This window comes from Chlamydotis macqueenii, chromosome 7 (assembly GCF_036417535.1).
Source record: "Chlamydotis macqueenii isolate bChlMac1 chromosome 7, bChlMac1.mat, whole genome shotgun sequence".
NCBI classification, from domain to species: domain Eukaryota; kingdom Metazoa; phylum Chordata; class Aves; order Otidiformes; family Otididae; genus Chlamydotis; species Chlamydotis macqueenii.
The window spans coordinates 35,370,392-35,388,277 of record NC_141562.1 but is presented as its reverse complement, the minus strand read 5'-3'; the positions used below and the strand labels follow the sequence as shown (position 1 = coordinate 35,388,277).

The 17,886-nt window shown below is 42.6% G+C and overlaps 2 protein-coding genes across 4 annotated transcripts; one reads left to right on the top strand and one right to left on the bottom strand.

The window, feature by feature from the left end:
- Positions 1 to 611: 611 nt before the first annotated feature.
- Positions 612 to 14,732, top strand: IKZF5 (IKAROS family zinc finger 5). Of its 3 annotated transcripts, none has more exons than XM_086751850.1 (7): positions 612 to 659; positions 2,312 to 2,377; positions 3,259 to 3,352; positions 3,658 to 3,821; positions 4,690 to 4,872; positions 9,406 to 10,284; positions 14,450 to 14,732. In XM_086751850.1, exons 4-7 carry the CDS (start codon positions 3,689 to 3,691, stop codon positions 14,545 to 14,547), a joined length of 1,293 nt encoding a protein of 430 aa, XP_086607976.1. In that variant the 5' UTR covers positions 612 to 659; positions 2,312 to 2,377; positions 3,259 to 3,352; positions 3,658 to 3,688; the 3' UTR covers positions 14,548 to 14,732. The 3 variants fall into 3 exon arrangements, with proteins under 3 accessions (XP_086607976.1, XP_086607975.1, XP_086607977.1); XM_086751849.1 differs by lacking the exon at positions 612 to 659 and adding an exon at positions 894 to 1,011; XM_086751851.1 differs by lacking the exons at positions 612 to 659; positions 14,450 to 14,732 and adding an exon at positions 899 to 1,011 and having other exon boundaries at positions 9,406 to 11,543.
- Positions 14,733 to 14,870: 138 nt separating this feature from the next.
- On the bottom strand, positions 14,871 to 17,780 carry PSTK (phosphoseryl-tRNA kinase). Its single transcript, XM_086751852.1, has 6 exons — positions 17,507 to 17,780; positions 16,933 to 17,224; positions 16,339 to 16,537; positions 15,844 to 15,919; positions 15,291 to 15,384; positions 14,871 to 15,079 (listed from the first exon to the last, which is right to left on the bottom strand). Exons 1-6 carry the CDS (start codon positions 17,738 to 17,740, stop codon positions 14,874 to 14,876), a joined length of 1,101 nt encoding a protein of 366 aa, XP_086607978.1. The 5' UTR covers positions 17,741 to 17,780; the 3' UTR covers positions 14,871 to 14,873.
- Positions 17,781 to 17,886: the final 106 nt, after the last annotated feature.

The window sequence follows — 17,886 nt, the reverse complement described above, 5'->3', positions numbered from 1 at the left end:
CTTTGTCTTTTGATAACCCCTACAGTGCCACAAATCTTCTGTCTGTTCAGGGAAGTAAATGAGACGTCAAAGCACCTCTGCTGCTAGAACTGTGCTGCCTTCCCACAGCCGCGGGCTGCTCCCACCACCAGCCGTTTCACAAGACTTGCAAGGATTTTTCCCAGTAAGAAGTGACCCAATACCACTCCTCAAAAAAAAACCCGCAAGGCAGAAGGAGCAGAGGCCTTTCCAAACCCACCCTCACCCCCTGCACTGGGACCGGCCGAGCAGACCCCGCACCCGGGAGCTCCCAGCCGGAGCCCCCCTCGCCCCCAACAGGCCCCGGCAAAGGCGGGCGGAAGGCGGCTCGCCCTTCCCACAGGCGGGGCCGAGGAGCCGCGTAACGGACACGCGTGGGCCTCCCCGGTAGGATCGGCGCCCCCACCCCGCTCAGCCTCCCCGCTTCACCTTGGCGCCGCTGCGCAGCCAACCTCCCGCCGCCGCCGCCATCTTGGCGCCCGCCGCGGCCCCGTCCCCGCCCCCGCCACACCCCCCAGCCCGGCGCGGTCTCGCGAGGCTGCGGTGGGCCGGGCCGGGCCGGGCCGTGCCGCGGGAGGCACAACAAACATGGCGGCGGCGGCAGCGGGGACGGGTGGCGGCCGGCGTGCGGGGTGGTGGCGGTGAGTAGCGGCCTCTCCCCTCCACCCCTCGCCCTGAGGGGCGCCCGGCGGCAGCGCGGCGCGCACCCCCCCCCGCCCCCACCCGGGACGGCGGGAGCAACAGGCGTGACAGGTCTCCCGGGGGCCGCGGGGGTCCCCGCTGCGGCCTCCCGTTGATGTGAGGGGGACCAGGCGGCGGGAGGAGCCGTGCTACCCCGCCGGGGGCCGGGCCAGCCAGCGCAGCCCCTCGGCTTCTCCCTTGTTTTGAAGCCGGGAGATGGAGAGGGCGGGACGACCCCCAGGTTTAGGCGGAGGTCTGCCGTGGCCGCGTCCCTTCCTGCCCACGCGTGAAGGCGGCGTGGGTCGGAGAAAGGTGAAGGAAACACGGGAGTTGTTCGTAAAGGGGCTGGCGGAGCAAGCGGTGGTTTTCCGTGGCTGATGACAGGTCGCCCGGCGAGGCCCCTGCCCACGGGCAGAACTCCTTGAGAAGGAGCAGGAAGCGTTCGGGACCTTTCTTCCCTCGTTATGTTAATTTTAAGTCATTTGTGCTGGAAAAAAATGAGACTGGGGGAGAGATCCGCCCCCTCCCCCCCCCCTTTTTTTTTTTCTTGATTCCTTGAAAGAAAGTGGGATGTCATCACACACTATGTGTGATCATAGTCATATTATTTTATTCTTGTGTAATTACTACAGTGTAACTTCTTACTGTGTATATTAAACTGTTGGTTTTACTGTGTCTGAATTATTTTCTTTAGCAGAATTCTTTAGGTAAAATACTTATCGTGCCTCCCATCCTGTAACACTGCTTAGACAATAAACTTAGTACACACCAGCACTGTAACTAACGTTAAATTCGACGGTTTTGTGGCTGTGTGGAAAATCAATAACCAGTATTCTACCCATCAGTGTGGAGAAGATGTAGTCGTCTATGCAGAAAATGTCCTGTATAGGTAGAACTTGGGGAACATCTGGTGTGATCAGCCCATTCAAGTGTGTGAAACGCGAGCTGGTCTGCTCAGGTTTCCAATAATGAGAATTGCATTTACTAGTTTGCGGTAGTGACATAGCAAACATCTGATCTGTATCATTCTTCCCTGAAAAGGAGAACTGCGGGTTGTACATATTTTGCCAAAAAAGGTTGGACCTGATGGTCTGACCTGGTATTCTATGATTGTATAAAAAAACCCACATAAGATCACAAGAGGTTCTTTTGTGCCTACAAATATAGAGGCTTGAGGTGGTGCTGAAATTCTGGCAACTTACCTACGTTAACATAAAAAAAAAAAAAAAGAAGGGTGAAAGTTTTAAAATTAAATCGGTGAGGTAGAGAGAGGAAGTTTTATGCAGTTGATCCTCAGAATTATGTCTTTTCCCCAATCAGTTTTTTAAATATTTGTGTAATTTAAAAAATTAAATTTCATTAGAAAAATCATCAATCAAATAAGTTTTTGTGCCTTACATGAAGTGATACATAGATTCTTTTGCGAAAATGTGGACCTTTAGCATTGTTTCATGTTGAACCGTTCAGCATTTAGAATGGTTTAGTTTTAAAATGTTATTTCTTCATATTATAATTTGGTGAAAGTTACCCTGGTCAGTACTCTTCATTACATTGTCCTGTATTTTTCCTTTGTATCTTTTATTAATATCCTCATATCTTTGTTTTATTGCAGGAGACACCAACAAATGGAACACAAATTAACTTAAGCCTCCATGAGGCTGATGACATCTGAAAGAGGGTAGGGAAAATTGATACATAAAGATGTGTTCGAAAGTAACGTAATGACGATTATAATGATAATAGGTGAGCACACTTAAACATGATGTGAAAGGATGTGCTCGTCTGGATGCCAGAAATGAACTAATGCATGTAAATAACTGTGAAAATACAGGAAAATGTGTTTAAATGTGGTCTTAAACTCAGGACTTGAGTTTTTGTAGGTCGCCTAATGTTTTGTTTAGTAGCTATTGGAAAACAAAGAGATACTCTTATTGAAAATGTAGCGTTATAAATTATTTCTGATTATAATCTGCAGGAACAATAGTGTAGCTGACTTATTGCTCTCTTTCCAACTGAATCCTAAGTTCTGTCTTCACAAATTCATTGCAAATTGAGACTCTAGAGGTATGTCATTTACAGTCCCAGAAAAGAACACGATGAGTGACTTCTAGTGAATATTTTTATTATTTCAATGCAAAATAATAAAATAGATTGAGACACTTAGAACAGGAAACTAAAATTTTGGGAGAACTATGAAATAATGCTTTTTATAAGACTTCTTTCCATCTTTACTAATCAGTGACATTCAGTTGGTTTCCCAACATTACAGTTGCCGTAACTGACTTACCCAACTCTGGGATTTTTTGGAGCCATATATTCACCAGAGAAACTACGCAAACTGTCAGTGAGATGGAAGTGGCTTTCAGTGAGACACATGAAGGCGTGAATGCAGTCTTTGAAGAGTTTTTGCTAGAAGTGTAATTGTTTTATTAAAACTTAGAGCAGTAGAGTGTTGGAACCTGTCTTTCAAAACCTATGTATTTTTTCAAGTTTCTTTCTTAAAACTCATGGATGTTGGGCAGAATAATGGACTTCCATTTCCTTTTTTTTCCTTCCAAGGAAAGTGGAGAAGCTGTGCTCTGTGCTTTCTATCTGAACTGTTGGGTGTACATTTTGGAGCATGTTTGCTGCTTAGCAGGGAACTAAAGTTCAGGTATGATCCATTTAAAAAAAAAAAAAAGGCAAGTTGATTTTGATTATCTCATTTTATCCAATTTGATATTGTCCTTATGTTACTATTGTGTAACTTATCTTATGATTTCCCCAGTAATATGTATTTGCTGATCTTTAATGAGTTAAAAATTCTAAAAATAATGTTCTTATGGTTGTGAATTTGTGCATTGAGTCATGCTGTATGAGAAAACTATTCCTTCACATAGAAAACTCCAAAAACCCAAACTTGTTTGAATGCATTCAAATTCACTGACACTTGTGATTTGAAAATCTTTTTCCTTCTAGGCACAAGTGGTTGTAAACATAAAGAGTGAATATGGGTGAAAAGAAGCCAGAACCTTTGGACTTTGTAAAAGATTTTCAGGAATACCTTACACAGCAGACTCACCATGTAAATATGATTTCTGGATCAGTTAGTGGAGACAAGGAAGCAGAGACTCTTCAGGGAGGTAAGCTGATTTCAGCGTGTCGTGGTTTAACCCCAGCCAGCAACTAAGCACCACACAGCTACTCGCTCACTCTCCCGTGGTGGCATGGGGGAGAAAAGCGGAAAAGTGAGAAAACTCATGGGTTGAGATAAAGACAGCTTAATAAGTAAAGCAAAAGCCACGCATGCAAGCAAAGCAAAACAAGGGATTCATTCACTCCTTCCTATCGGCAGGCAGGTGTTCAGCCATCTCCAGGAAAGCAGGGTTCCATCACACACAGCGGTTACTTGGGAAGACAAACACCATCACTTTGAGCGTCCCCCCTTCTTCCTTCTTCCCACAGCTTTGTATGCTGACCCTGGTGTCGTATGCTATGGGATGTTCCTTCAATCAGCTGGGGCCAGCTGTCCCCATCCACCTTCTTGTGCCTCCCCCCAGCCTACTCACTGGTGGAGTGCTGTGAGAATCAGAAAAGGCCTTGGCTCTGTGTAAGCACAGCTCAGCAATAATGAAAACATCTTTGTATAATCAACACTGTTTTCAGCACAAATCCAAAACATAGCCCCATAGTAGCTGCTATGAAGAAAATTAACTCTGTCCCAGCCAAAACCAGCACAGTGCTATCAGATTTATTTTTTTTTAAACTGAACTGTTTACGTTCCACATAATTAAGCAGACTACTATGATTGCATGGAAGTATTTTTGCTAGTGGTTTTCACATCACACAGGATGTGTACGTACCTTGGTTTTAAGCAGGGTTTTTTCATGTAGTTCTGTATATTTAAAGACCAAGGGCATAAAGAGGCAAAAGATATTTGGCATGTTCTCACAGCACGATAGGTAGTATCCCACTGATTCTTGAGTGAAATCTCTGTTGCATTATTCACAGCTGGGACAGAAGGTGATCAGAATGGTCTGGATCATCCTTCTGTTGAAGTTTCACTGGATGAAAACTCAGGAATGTTAGTGGATGGGTTTGAAAGGACATTTGATGGAAAGTTAAAGTGTCGATACTGCAACTATGCCAGCAAAGGAACGGCACGGCTCATAGAGCATATCAGAATTCATACAGGTATGAAATATTCTGCAGCACTTCGCTGTGAGGCATTGTGGTATTAACTCAATGTTATGATTTGCATGTAAGGACTTAGCATCTTCAAGCAGTGTGATAGTTCTTAGAGTTACTCAACAATTAGAACAATTTTTAATAGAATATTTTTTGAAGGTGTACCATGTAGCTGTTTAAATTATGCTAATTCCTACTGACACTTATTATTGCAGACTACTGAATTTGAAGTAACTATATATGGGAGTAAGGTTTAGCATGAAAGCATCGGTGTAAATTGGAGGACCCTAAATGTAACTTTTAGTTTTTCTTTGCTAATCAGAAAAATGAAAAACGTACGTGCTGCCACATGGAGATTTATAGGGGCTTTTCTTCCTCTGTTGTTGAGCTATGAACGTATTCCTGTTTTGTACATTTTAGATGTGGAAGTACAAAACATAGTAATAAGAATTAAGTTTTCTTGTTGTTAGAGTATTCAAACGTGAAGGGATATAATCAAATAAGTTATTAATAGCAGTAATGAGAAGAGAAGTACTTACTGTGGCTTGCTGAAGAGCATTTGCTGCTGTCGGGCTTATAAAGCTGAAAAGCAAAACTCGCAATAAAGGTTAGAATATCCTAAACTTGATGCAATTGTCTCCAACCTCTTAGCAAATGAGAGAAAACAAATGAAAAGTCCTTGTGAAGTCTGACTTTGGTGCCTGCTGAGTATATTACACGATACAGAAGACTTTATGGCTGTTAACTAGAGTAATAAGAAAAAAAAATTGTGTTCTGCAAATAATGGAAGTTTTTGCAAGTTTCCAGTTTGGTATGGACTGTTCCAATACTTTTAAGTGTGGGTCTTGGTTAGCTGGCATTCTGGGACTCACTTTGAAGGAAATGCGTTGTTGCAACTTGGATATAATTGTAGATCTCTTCAGGTATGGTTACTGTCAGCCAGGTTCTCACTTTGCTGTGCACTGTTGCTTCTGTACAGTAACTCCTGGGATATGTTTTGGGGAAGTCAGTGCTCCTTGCACTCGCCCTGCAGTGTTGGCTTGTTTCAACAGGGCGTAGTGGGATAGAAAATGACAACCAACTAGAAATCAAAGAGTTCTGAGGTTCAGACTCTGAAGGTCTTGCAAATTCTTCTCTTGTGCTACCGTGAGCTGCCTCTGTGTGTAGCTGTTGCTGTTTTCAGATCCCCAGTGGAAATTCTGTGTAGTTCCAATAGTGGATAAAATACAGTGGCCTATGTGCCTGCATTTGACACAATTAATGCCATGGCTTGCTACAGATCTGCAAAGCAGCAGAGTGTTTTGGAGCATATTTTTGGTCTAATTTTTCATAAAGCAGTTACAGCTTCGCCTACCATTTGCCTCATATGGTATGTGGACAGCAAGAGATGTTTTTCTTTTAACAGCTTTACTCTGTGCAGTGCTATTTCTGAGCTTGTGAAGTGCGGGGCAGGTAGTGGGAGAAACCGTACTGCAGACTTAGGCAGTTCATTTTTAAATGAACTGTTACTTCTTGATGCAGAAGTAACATCAACTTTAAAATTTCATGTCTTTTCAGTAGCATATAGCTATTGCCATCTAAAAACTTGCATTTCCCAGCCCACATTTGCTTCTGGCCAGTTGTCAATGTGAGCAGATGGACTGCTAGAGCTCCGATGGGAAACATAAATTGCTACTAGAAGATGTTGGTATTGTGTATTCGCTGATTCTTGAGAGGTTTTTGATGGCTTTCATGTGCGTAGGGTTTCTCAAACAGAAAGACTGAAAGAGTGCATTGTTACTTAATATCAAATTTCATAAATTTTAGACATACTAGAGAGCAAAAAAAAAAATTAAATCTTCCTTCTTTAAGTATCAAAATGGGGGTATTGGTCTAGTGTCAGCATTCCCTCTCTTACTCTAGGAAGTTGCCTACCTTTTGTATGCTCTGAGATCTTAGGTTAACATTTCTTTTGTGTTTTCAGAATGCTTTCTTATCCTGCTGCTACTTTAGGGAGTGGAGGCCACTAAGTGGCTAGAGGTAGCAGAACAATACCTGCTGCGGATTATGAGCATTTTGACAAGGTTATAGCATAATAGATGTAAAAGCAAGAAAGAATCCAACCAAAAATTGGGATGCTGAGAAAAGTCCTGAAAAATCTCTGACCCAGTGGCCATTATTCAGAAGCAAACGTTCCACGAGCTACAGGAATTTGTTTTTTAGAGCAAAGCATAATACTTTGGGTGTGTGCCTTTACTAAAATTTTGAGTTGTTTCTTGTGGTTGTAGTGTGTGATATTGTTAGCGTTATACCTCTCAGAGGAACGGAGCTTTACAGGTGGGATGACTGTTGTCTCAGTGCTGCTGCGGGTATTTCTGTTATCAGAGGGTATATGCATGACTCATTTGATCAAATAAAATTTCACAAAGGTGCTAGGAAAAGGTAGCCAAATCGAAGGCACACATCACTCTACTGCAAAATCACGCAGCCTGAATGATTTCTGTTTCAGAAAGCTAGCTAGCAGGAAGAGGGGGTTAGTGGGGGTGTCAGCCTGCTGTCTATCAAAGAGCTTCAGCAGTTTGGACACACCTTCACACAGTGAAGGCTTTATAGCCAGATTACTGGTTCAAATATGTCCGATGCCTAATGAAATACCAGTAACTGCACAATGATAGCAGTTCATTTCCCTACACCAATCTGTTCAGTTTTATAATACAAGAATCTCAGGCTGCCAGAGGCCTTTTTCTGTATAGTTTTCCCTTTGCCTCTTTACAATGTATTTCATATCCTTAATTTTAATACAGCACTGCGTGGTGTCCAGATGGTAACATCATTTTGCCATTACCTTAATGGCTCCTCAGAAAGCCCCACTTTGTTTCTTTGTATAGAGACAGGGGACTTCAGAACAAGGAAAGGATTTGGTTTGGTTTGGTTTTCTTGTTTTTTTTCACTTTAAGGGTGAGGAGATTCAAGACCTGAGTGTAGTTTTGCTCAGAAGTGTGGTGGGGAAGTGTGACAGAGGGCCAAGAGATGGATTGCATGAGCTGTGAAGGCTCAGAATGACTGAATCGGCGTCAAAATAGGGAAGGGATTGCTGACTAGTAGCCTCAGAGCAATGTAAGTAAACACATGATGGGTCCTGGATAATATGCAAGTGCACTGAGGTGTCTGCCAAAGTAATTATGACCCAGGCATGATCATGCAACCATTATTAAGTGCAACTTACTGCAGAATTAACTTCACGCTGAGTCTGACAGCAGTGTAATTAGTAGTTCACCAGCTGTGTTGTATTAAGGGCGTGCAACATGGGATGCAAATCTTTGTCTCTGTGTAACTACTTTAGAATGAAATAAACCCATTCATGTTGACAAGTTCTTTGCGAATGCAGGGAGTTTGTCAGTCTTTATAGATCATTGTTTGTACCAAATCTCCAGATCTTTACACACACACATATATATACGTATATCTGAATACGTATATATGCTTATGGAGGAATCATGGTTTCAGTTGGTGCAAATCAGGTACTTGGAGGTAGCACAAAAATTACTTTCAGTCCTCTTGAAGAGTCAGTGATGTAAGAAAAAAAAAAAAAAAAGAAAAAAAAAATTCTGTTCAGTATCCCAGGTTGTGATTCCAAAGTGTGTGGGAGGCTCAACATGGGAAGGGCTTTCTGTATCAGTCACATGCTGTCTTCTAGGGCCTGTACAGTGCTTGCAGAGTAAGAGTGGCCCTCGCTGCATTCGAATCTCTGGCTTTTACACTTGTTCTAGATCCATTTTGAAAGCCACTAAACAAATGTATTGCCCTGTATTTAAAATAGTAGAAAATGCGTCCAAAAAACCATAAAGGATGAAGAGAAGGAGCCCGCTAACATTTTTTTTTTGAGTTTGTCATGCTGTGTGGCAAGAGAATCAGTTGCACAACAGTGATTTAGAAATTGACCTGGCATTCTAGATAGGAAAATAAGATAATGCTTCATTTCATTGCCTGAACGTGCATCAGATCCTTCAGGCATTTCTAACATTGCAGACCTGGATCTAAAAACTCCTAAAAAATCGGTCTATGAAAGGAAAATCAAAAGTCCCAAAGGATTATGTTCCAAATGTGTTGGCCTGTAACTGTGTTTGAAAGTTTTGTAAGTACTTTTAAAAGTGTTAATGCAAATAGCTCTAAATGTAACTTAATAGAAGAATGAAGTTCTACCTATCAGAAAGGAATACCTGACTATCAGGTCTGAGAGAGCACCCAGCTGTTCAGGGATTAGCTGGCTTTTGTTTTCTTTAGTAACTCTCTGGCTACAGGATCCTTTATCTGAATAGTCAGGTTATCTGTTGTGCTAATTCTGGTCATATTTTTTTTTCTTATGCTTACTATCACTTAGGTGAGGCAGAGATGTCTAAATTTACTCTTCCACCGAATATCCAGCTAAACACAAGGCTAGCAGTGACTCTGAAGCTGAACTGTTTGATTAGCAGCTTCCAGTTAGCTACTTTCTGTTCCATGAAAAGCCTTCTTCAAGCACTCTAAGATGCTATAGTATAATCTATTTTCATTTTCCAGGTGAGAAGCCTCACAGGTGCCATTTGTGTCCCTTTGCATCAGCTTACGAACGTCATCTGGAAGCTCACATGCGATCGCATACTGGTGAAAAACCATACAAATGTGAATTGTGTTCCTTTCGCTGCAGTGACAGGAGCAACTTATCTCATCACCGCAGACGCAAACATAAAATGGTGCCTATCAAGGGTACAAGGTCTTCCCTGAGCAGCAAGAAAATGTGGGGAGTCTTGCAGAAGAAGACCAGCAATTTGGGGTACAGCAGAAGAGCATTAATTAATTTGAGTCCACCTTCCATGGTGGTTCAGAAACCAGACTACCTTAATGATTTCACTCATGAAATCCCAAATATCCAGACTGAAGCATATGAGAGCATGACAAAAACAACCCAGAACAGTGGGTTGCCAAGAGATCCACAGGACCTGATGGTAGATAATCCTTTAAACCAGCTCTCTACGTTAGCCGGACAGTTATCTAGCTTGCCGCCTGAAAACCAAAATCCCGCCTCTCCTGACGTTGTTTCCTGTCAAGATGAAAAGCCTTTCATGATACAGCAGCCTGCTGCACCTGCAGTAGTTTCAGCTGTGTCAGCAAATATTCCTCAAAGTTCATCTCCAACCAGCCCAGACCCTCGGCCTGCACACAGTCAAAGGAACTATAGTCCTGTGGCAGGTCCCAGCAGTGACCGCAGCGCCCACACCAGTACTCCCAGCATAAGTAACAGTCAACCAAGTACTCCAGCTCCAACCCTTCCGGTTCAGGACCCTCAGCTTCTGCATCACTGCCAACACTGTGACATGTATTTTGCAGACAATATCCTTTATACTATTCACATGGGATGTCACGGATTTGAAAATCCTTTTCAGTGCAACATATGTGGGTGTAAGTGTAAAAATAAGTATGACTTTGCTTGCCATTTTGCAAGAGGCCAACATAGTCAACACTGACTGAGAACGTGCTTTCGTTTAGTTTTTTAACATATTACAGTCTATTTTTCCTACTTGCTGAAGGAAAGCTTGCACATTTCCATAAGGAATCTTCGCGTTAATCAGTTTGACAGAGGATGCAAATTCATTTCTATGTTGTCGTAAAACTTGCCAGGGAAATTTTGTATAAGATGTGGTTGTTATTTTATATGTAGCCTTTCAAAAAAAACAGAGTGCGCTATAAGAATTGGAATGCATTTACATGCTTTGGTTGCTAAACTTAAGTTGCTTGCGCTTAATCCCAACGAACATTCTACAAACGTAGAAGCAGAGCATGTGTCCTGAAACGTAGGATGCAATTACCAGACTGTTTACTGGGCAAGACAAAATAGATTAACCTTAAAATATGAGAGGTTAATGCAGTATGGTTACTTTGGGGACATACTTATCCTTAAAAATGTAGCTACTCCAATCTGGAAAAACAAACAGAAGCAACTTTCACATGCAAATTCAATTTAATGTAAAACTGGTTAAGGTTAATAATAAGTTTTTGCTTGGTATAGTCTAAACTCTTCGTTCTAGGGCTGAAACACTAATTTTACTATTATTTTTAAAACTCGTCACAAAACTAGAAGATAACGGGTTATTGTGAATGAAACTCTGGTAGGAAAAAAGTTAAAAGCTTGTCATTCACTAGTTATACAAAAGAAAATTGAAATCTGAGACCTTATTTTAAACTACACTTAGCAAAATTTTACATGTTGTTCCTTTTAAAAGGAGGTAATTTTTAAACACCCTGTAGAACTAATATATATTCTGTGAGATTTTTAACTGCCTTAAACTGATTTGTACAGATGTTTAAAATTTGCACAATTAGCCTTCTGTATTGCTGATAGAAGTTCTAATAGAAACAAAGAAGAGGTTTATTAACGAAAAATCATTTGTCTGGTTTTATCTCGGGCCAAGATACAACTGAGAGGTTGCCTGTATGTTTGAAAGTTGTATAATCTAGTTCCTTGTAAACTTCAGCTAACTTGGAAGTCGGTTTGTCTTGTCCTTTCCCCGGATTTGTTGTCCTTTTGCTGTGCTAGCAATCAGGGGCAGGGCTTCTGGGTTTTCTGAACTGTTCACGTAGTAGGCAAAGGCATCTGGCTGACTGAAGTCATTGTGATTAATAATGGTAGGTGGCAAATGGTAACTAAAGATGTACGTGAAGTCCATTGCACATGTTTGTTTTTTTTTTTTCATACCGTACATCTTACTTTAGAAGCACCTAGGCTAACGGACCGGCACTTTAATATAAACCTAAATAAAACATCCTAGCAAAATTAATAAAAACTCTTAATATGCTACACACAGGAATTTGTAATGTTTCAGAAAAGTGAAGAACTGTTACTTTTCCCATATTTGGACATGCACTTTTACCTTAGTTTGATTTACTTGAGGCAAATTAAAGCTTCCCTTATATATTCCCCTTTTACTATCAGCAAAATATGGCAGCAAATATGTTTTGTTAAAAGCAGGAAGATTTGAATAACGTCCTGCAAATCCGAGGTTGGAATCTGAATAGCAAATGTTTGGCTTATTCAAATTTATATTGTTACGGGAGCTAAAGCTTCCTGAAGCCAATGGAAAAAATTATAACGGCTTCACTGTAAGATCAATGCAGGAAAAAAACCACCCTTCTGACAATTTTAACTTTAGAAGTAATTTTAACTTCAATGAATTAGAAATTTGGGAACAGAGTATATTTCTCTCTAATTTACCTACTTTTGAGTATTCTGTGCTTAAGTAACCATCTGGAGGAACTGGATTCTTGGCTGCATGTAGTTTTGTAGTAATTAGGTCAAAAATATAGAATCATAGAATGGTTTGGGTTGGAAGGGCCCTTCAAAGGCCACCCAGTGCTTCAGAGTACCCCGGGAAGGTTGAACAGCAGTTTCAGGACCAGGTTGGACGGGGCTTTGAGCAACCTGATCTAGGTGGAGGAGTCCCTCCCCAGGGCAGGGGGGCTGGAACTGGGTGGTCTTTAATGTCCCTTCCAACCCAAACCGTTCTATGATCTGTTGAACAACGACCAAAATATTTTTCCTTCCTTTCTTGTGCACACTCTTGTTTGCAGAGGGGTTTCTTAGGGGGCAGCAGGCTTTGGTGTTCATCCTTTGGTTCCACAAGCAGAGCTGTGGGGTGCGTCCCTGCTGACTACCTCGCCCTTCACGGAGGGTTACCCTCTGGGCTAGGATTCTTCATTTTTCAACATAATTCTGTGTGTTCAGCTGTGCCAAACAGTACCCTGACTATGTCTATTTTATTCTGTCTACAGAGGAGGTTTGGAAGGTGTATTTTCATACTAGGTTTTCATAATTTTGTACATATTATTCGCTATAATTTAAAGACCAGGATTAGTACTGGAAAATTGGTTTAGAGTGTGATCCTGATGATTCCCTTGCGCAAGCAGGCCTTACTCAGAGTTAAGAGGGATCCTTGTCAGGAATTGCAGGATCGAGTCCTCGGTTAGTAGGCTTTTCATATTGAGTTCTCCACACGCTACACTGCACTAACTTGGGCTTTTTTAGTTGTTTTTTTTTTTTTTTTTAAACCCAAATCCTTATATTTACAAGGTGGTGATGAGTATTTTAACTTGTATTAACAGTGAAGTTTGGGAACGAGCTGAAATTTTTCCATAGCTTCACTCTGTTAAGTTCTGTAGTTGCAAAACATTAACTTTGTGAGGTTTTTGTTTTTATTGTAAGAGACTATTTTATAGATGTGTTGACATTTTTAACATGCACTATTTATAGTACTCTTAACGCAGACTTACTGAGACTGAATATTCCAATCAACATGCAAATACTAGACTGAAGATCTTGGCAGATTATCTCAGTTAATACTTAAACCAACTGTGAAGCAGCTAATAGGGAAAAATAGTTTTAGGTGAAGAGGATTTTGATGTAAAATGTTGATTGGCATTTAACATAAAAGTCAGTGCTGGAAGACATGTTCCAATGATCTTTCCTAGCAAAGTGATCTGTCGCTGTTTGTTTTGTTCCAGAATGCTTGGGGGGGGTTTGCTTGTTTGGTTTTTGTTTCTTTTTGACGAAGGGAATGTAATTTAGAAGTCTTCACTGGCAAGTTTTCTATTAATTTTAAGCTTCTCTGAAAATCTACAGCAAATGGATGTTCTGCTGCAGGAAATTTATTCCCTGCTGAAGCGTTTTTCATTGAGCAATCTTTGTGTATGTGCTTCTACGTACCTGCTTTGTTAATAATATGTATTTCAGTGTAAAGAGCATATTTTGTATGCAAAAAAGAAACCTGTTAGAGTTGTAAAATAAATTTTATTGTGTAGTGAATGTTTTCAGATGACAAGGTTAATTCTGAAATAACTCAACTATATCTGGTGTAGTTCATGTTGTGAAGCTTTGCTTTTGTAAGATATGAATAAAATAACACTTTCTAATTAAGTCTGGTGTTAATTCTTCTTAATTACATATACTTTGACAGCTGGAACTGGTGAATTGCTCATGACCAGCTATGGTCTAGATACGGTACGGAAGGTAAGCAGGAAACGATGTATTTGTGTTTCAGTCTGCTTAAGGTGAAAATGCTTCATTTTTGTGCTGAACCAGGACACTCTTTTACTTCTTTCCACTGTTAATGTGGCACATTTGGTCATCTTCCAAATTCTTTGTTTCCTCAAGTGCGTATTTCCTTATCAAGAGTACTCTTGTATGGCTGAAGTCAGAGTTTTTATTGTGGTAAGGTGGCTGTCACAGCACATGGAACTTCTGTGTATGTTGTTAGCAACTCTGAGGCAGCGCCAAACGTTAAATTCCTTTGGACACTGGAGTTAATCCTACATGTGTGCGTACGTGCATGCAACTCTCAAGACCTTAATTTAACTGCATCTCAAATTTCTTGTTCTTTGCAAAGTTTCTGTCAGAGAAACAGGCAGAGAAGCCAAGAGCCTGATCTAAAAAAGGGACCTGGGAAACCGAAGCAGGACTTGGATTAAACTTAAGTGCTGACATCCTGACTTTGGATGCTGTAGTTCATTGTCAAACCACTTCATGCTTGAAGTGCTAAACTCCATCTCGCTACTTGTTTTTATATCTTCCCAGGCATGGATTCTCTAGAAACACTCAGCTACCTGTTTGACAGAGCAGAGGAGGTCATCATCCACAGTGCTCTTGAAAACCTCAGCTGGAGGAGGCTCTGAGAAAGCTGATCCTGCCTAAAGTTAGTCTTGCTTTACACAGGAAACAGGACTAGACAACTTCTAGGCCTTCCTCCCAGGCTAACTTTTTCTGTGATGCCAAGAAATTTAAAATCTAAGGACGATTTGTTGTTGGCTTGATCTTCAAAGTCAAACACAGTGCAGTAGACCATATTTCTGTCCCATAATAGAGGGACAGGAATCAGAGGTGGCACAAGTTTCCAGAAAAGGAAGCTCTATCTCTCAAATATTTTCAGCAGTGCTGCTGAAACAGTATTGCATTTGAAATACTCTGGACTCTCAAAAAAACATTGATATACTCTATGTCATTATTTTAAAATGTATTTATTAACTACATTAGTTGCTTCATGTTGGAATGAAGAAGTTACACTTGTAGCAGGGTCAAAATACTGATTTTGTATGCAAATCTGTTTTTTCAAATGATTTCCTTGCCGCAAGTCTTCCAAAAACTCCATTTTGAGTTTGTTGAGTTCTTCTGCCAGGCTCTTCATCTCACTTGGGAGCACATTTTTACCTAAAAGAAAATTAAAACCGAGCTTTTAACTTCATGTTTAAAGACAAGATTTGCAGACTTTGACTCACATTCTACAAATAACTTTGACCAGACTTCTGGTCAGGCGATTGCCTCAGTCGCACCTGCAGAGTTGGGACTCCGTTTAACAATTTACGCTGAGGGAATTTCTTCGGTTTAGCCTTATCTAGCACCTAGAATATGCTACACTTACCTTTTGCATCCTTCATTGTCCGAGAGATGATGCGCCTGCATATCTGGTCAGCCTGATGGACAGTACTAGCGGCACAGATTGCTCGATCCGCTTCCTATGCGGGGTGACCAACAGAAAGGAAGAATATGTGCAAACACGTTAGATTTTATTTAGACTGTCATAAACTTTTGAAGTGTTCTTTGAAAAAAGTAACACGTTGGCGGCACAGTGACGGGCACAGCACGTATCTGCTCCTTTGAATGTGGAGGCAGGTATGCCAGAGACACGTGTGTGACATTAGGAAGTGAAGATTATTTTCCTCCTCCAAAATCTTTTTACTACTCTAGAACATATAACAGTATTCTTAAAGTAGTTCAGTTGTTTAACTTAAGGTGACAGAAGTACCCATTTCTGGCCCCAACCATTCTATGATTTCAAACAGGATTAACTTTTCTGTGTGTGCTTTTGCAATCAAGAACTGCAGGAGCTGTTTCTCAGTTTCTGTCTGTTCACTGTTCTGCATCCAGTTCAGGAATCACTCACTCATTCACCCTCAGCTGAGAAGACAAGCTACCTTTTGCTCGGTGTTTTCCTCATTTTGTTTCACTGGATTTTCCAAAGCAGTGGCCAGCAAACTAATTATTTGCTCACTAAGAAAACAAAACAGTAAACCACATGAATCAAACAGTTTCACTGAAGCTTTTTCTTTCATTTTGTAATGACACATCACAGAAAAAAGGGCAAGTTTTCAGTTAAATTTATGAGGCAATCAATGAAATCATCTTTATAGACCAAGTTAGATGAAAACCAACTACAGCAAATTATTTCAAGACTGAATGTTTTGGCCAATTTACACAAATTTTCAACAACAGTTTAGCAGCGCAGTAAGGTTCAATGTTAAGTCTCCAAGAATGGTGGCTGTGAGTTCCATGTGTGTAATTGACTGTCTTCCCAAAATCACCACATGGCATACTTTTCACACGCTGTTTAGATGTGGTAAAAAATTCCACCCGCCTGTTTATGAAAACAGTACTTAGTGAAAACCCTAGCAATCAATCCAGCAGCATACTTATCCTCCAAATTGCAATCACAACTGTTCAGAATGAGGCTGTTCTGTTCCCAAGCGTTTTTCTTGACATCTGGCATTTCTATCTTTCTTGCCATTAAATGTATTATCTGGTCAGGTAACGGATGACTTCTTAGACGGTTTCTCTGCAAGCAGCATTCCAGTGGGCACTCTAAAAATAACTGGCAGAAGCTCAAGGAATCTAAAAGGACATAAACAGATTATTTCACCTTTAAACTGTTCAAGTAAAAATTTCTGAGAGCAACACACACGAGAAAGGCTTTGTATGAATGAGGAGCTTCTACACTAGTGCTGAGCCTGGAAAGAATATGCACCAAAAAAAAAAAAAATACAAACTCTTTTACACTCAAGGCTGCTCAAGTGGTAATTTCTGAGATCAACGTACATAAGAAAGGCTTTAAGTGACCTATCTATTTCTAGTAATACAGTAATAAACTTGAGTTGATGCTTACTATACTGCAGGAATCCAGCAATTAAGAATGTTCTGCAAGAGCACTTGAAGAAAAGCAGTTGAAGTGCTCTGAATTTCCTACAGAGCTGGAAACGTTCTTACGCATAGGAATAAAGAGTAATTACATTTGCGAGCCAGCTGGTACACCTCGTATCTCATGCTCCGGTAATAAAAATTGTCGTCCAGGATCAGGTAGAGCGGCCCAGCGGCGGCTGCCTGTGTCCAGTAGTGGCCAGTTCCGGCCTGACCGTCGGCAGCGTACAGCCCCTGTCCGCGGCAGCAGGCCAGGAAGCGTTCCCAGGCGGGCCGGGCGGCGACGGGCGGGGGAGCGGGCGGCGGGGCCCCGGTGAGCAGCGCCCGCAGGAATCCCTCCAGGCACTGCAGCAGCTCCCGCCGGCTCCGCTTCCAGCCGGGCTGCTGCGGAGGAAAGGCCGCGGCGGGGTCAAGGCCCGCGCACACACGCACCGCCCCAGCTCCGCTCCCCAGGGTCCCCTCGCCCTGCCCAGGCCCCGCCGCGGCGGGACCGGGACCAGGACCGGGACCGGTACCGGCAGCTGGGCAGTTAAGCCGCGCACGGGCGACCTAGCCGCGCTGCCTAGCAACGGCCCCCGCGCGACCGGTGACGCGCCTGAGCGACGCGCCACAGCTGGCCAATGAGAGCAGAGAGCGCGCAGCGGGGAGGAGGGGAGCCGTACTGACCAATGGGGGCGGCCCTTCCGGCCCCGCCCCCGAGTCGGGAGGCCCGATGGCCTCCGGCGGGATGAGGTCGTCGTAGGTGAGGAGAGCGCAGGCCCAGCCCGGGCGCTGCAGCAGGCGGCGGCGCAGGGCGCGGGCCAGGGTGGATTTGCCGGCCGCCGGCAGCCCGCACAGCACGCACAGCCCCACCCGGGCGCCCCCGCCGCCCGCCTGCTCCGCCGCCAGCGCCACCGCCATTTACTACCGCGGCCCGCCCGCCATCGGCCGCCGCTCTGCGCATGCGCGGGGCCGCCGCCGCACGAGGCCCCCTGGCGGGCGGGGCGCGGAGCTCGCGAGGGCGGTCGGGCCGTGTGCCCGAAGGAACCGGTTTTACTCAGTTTTAT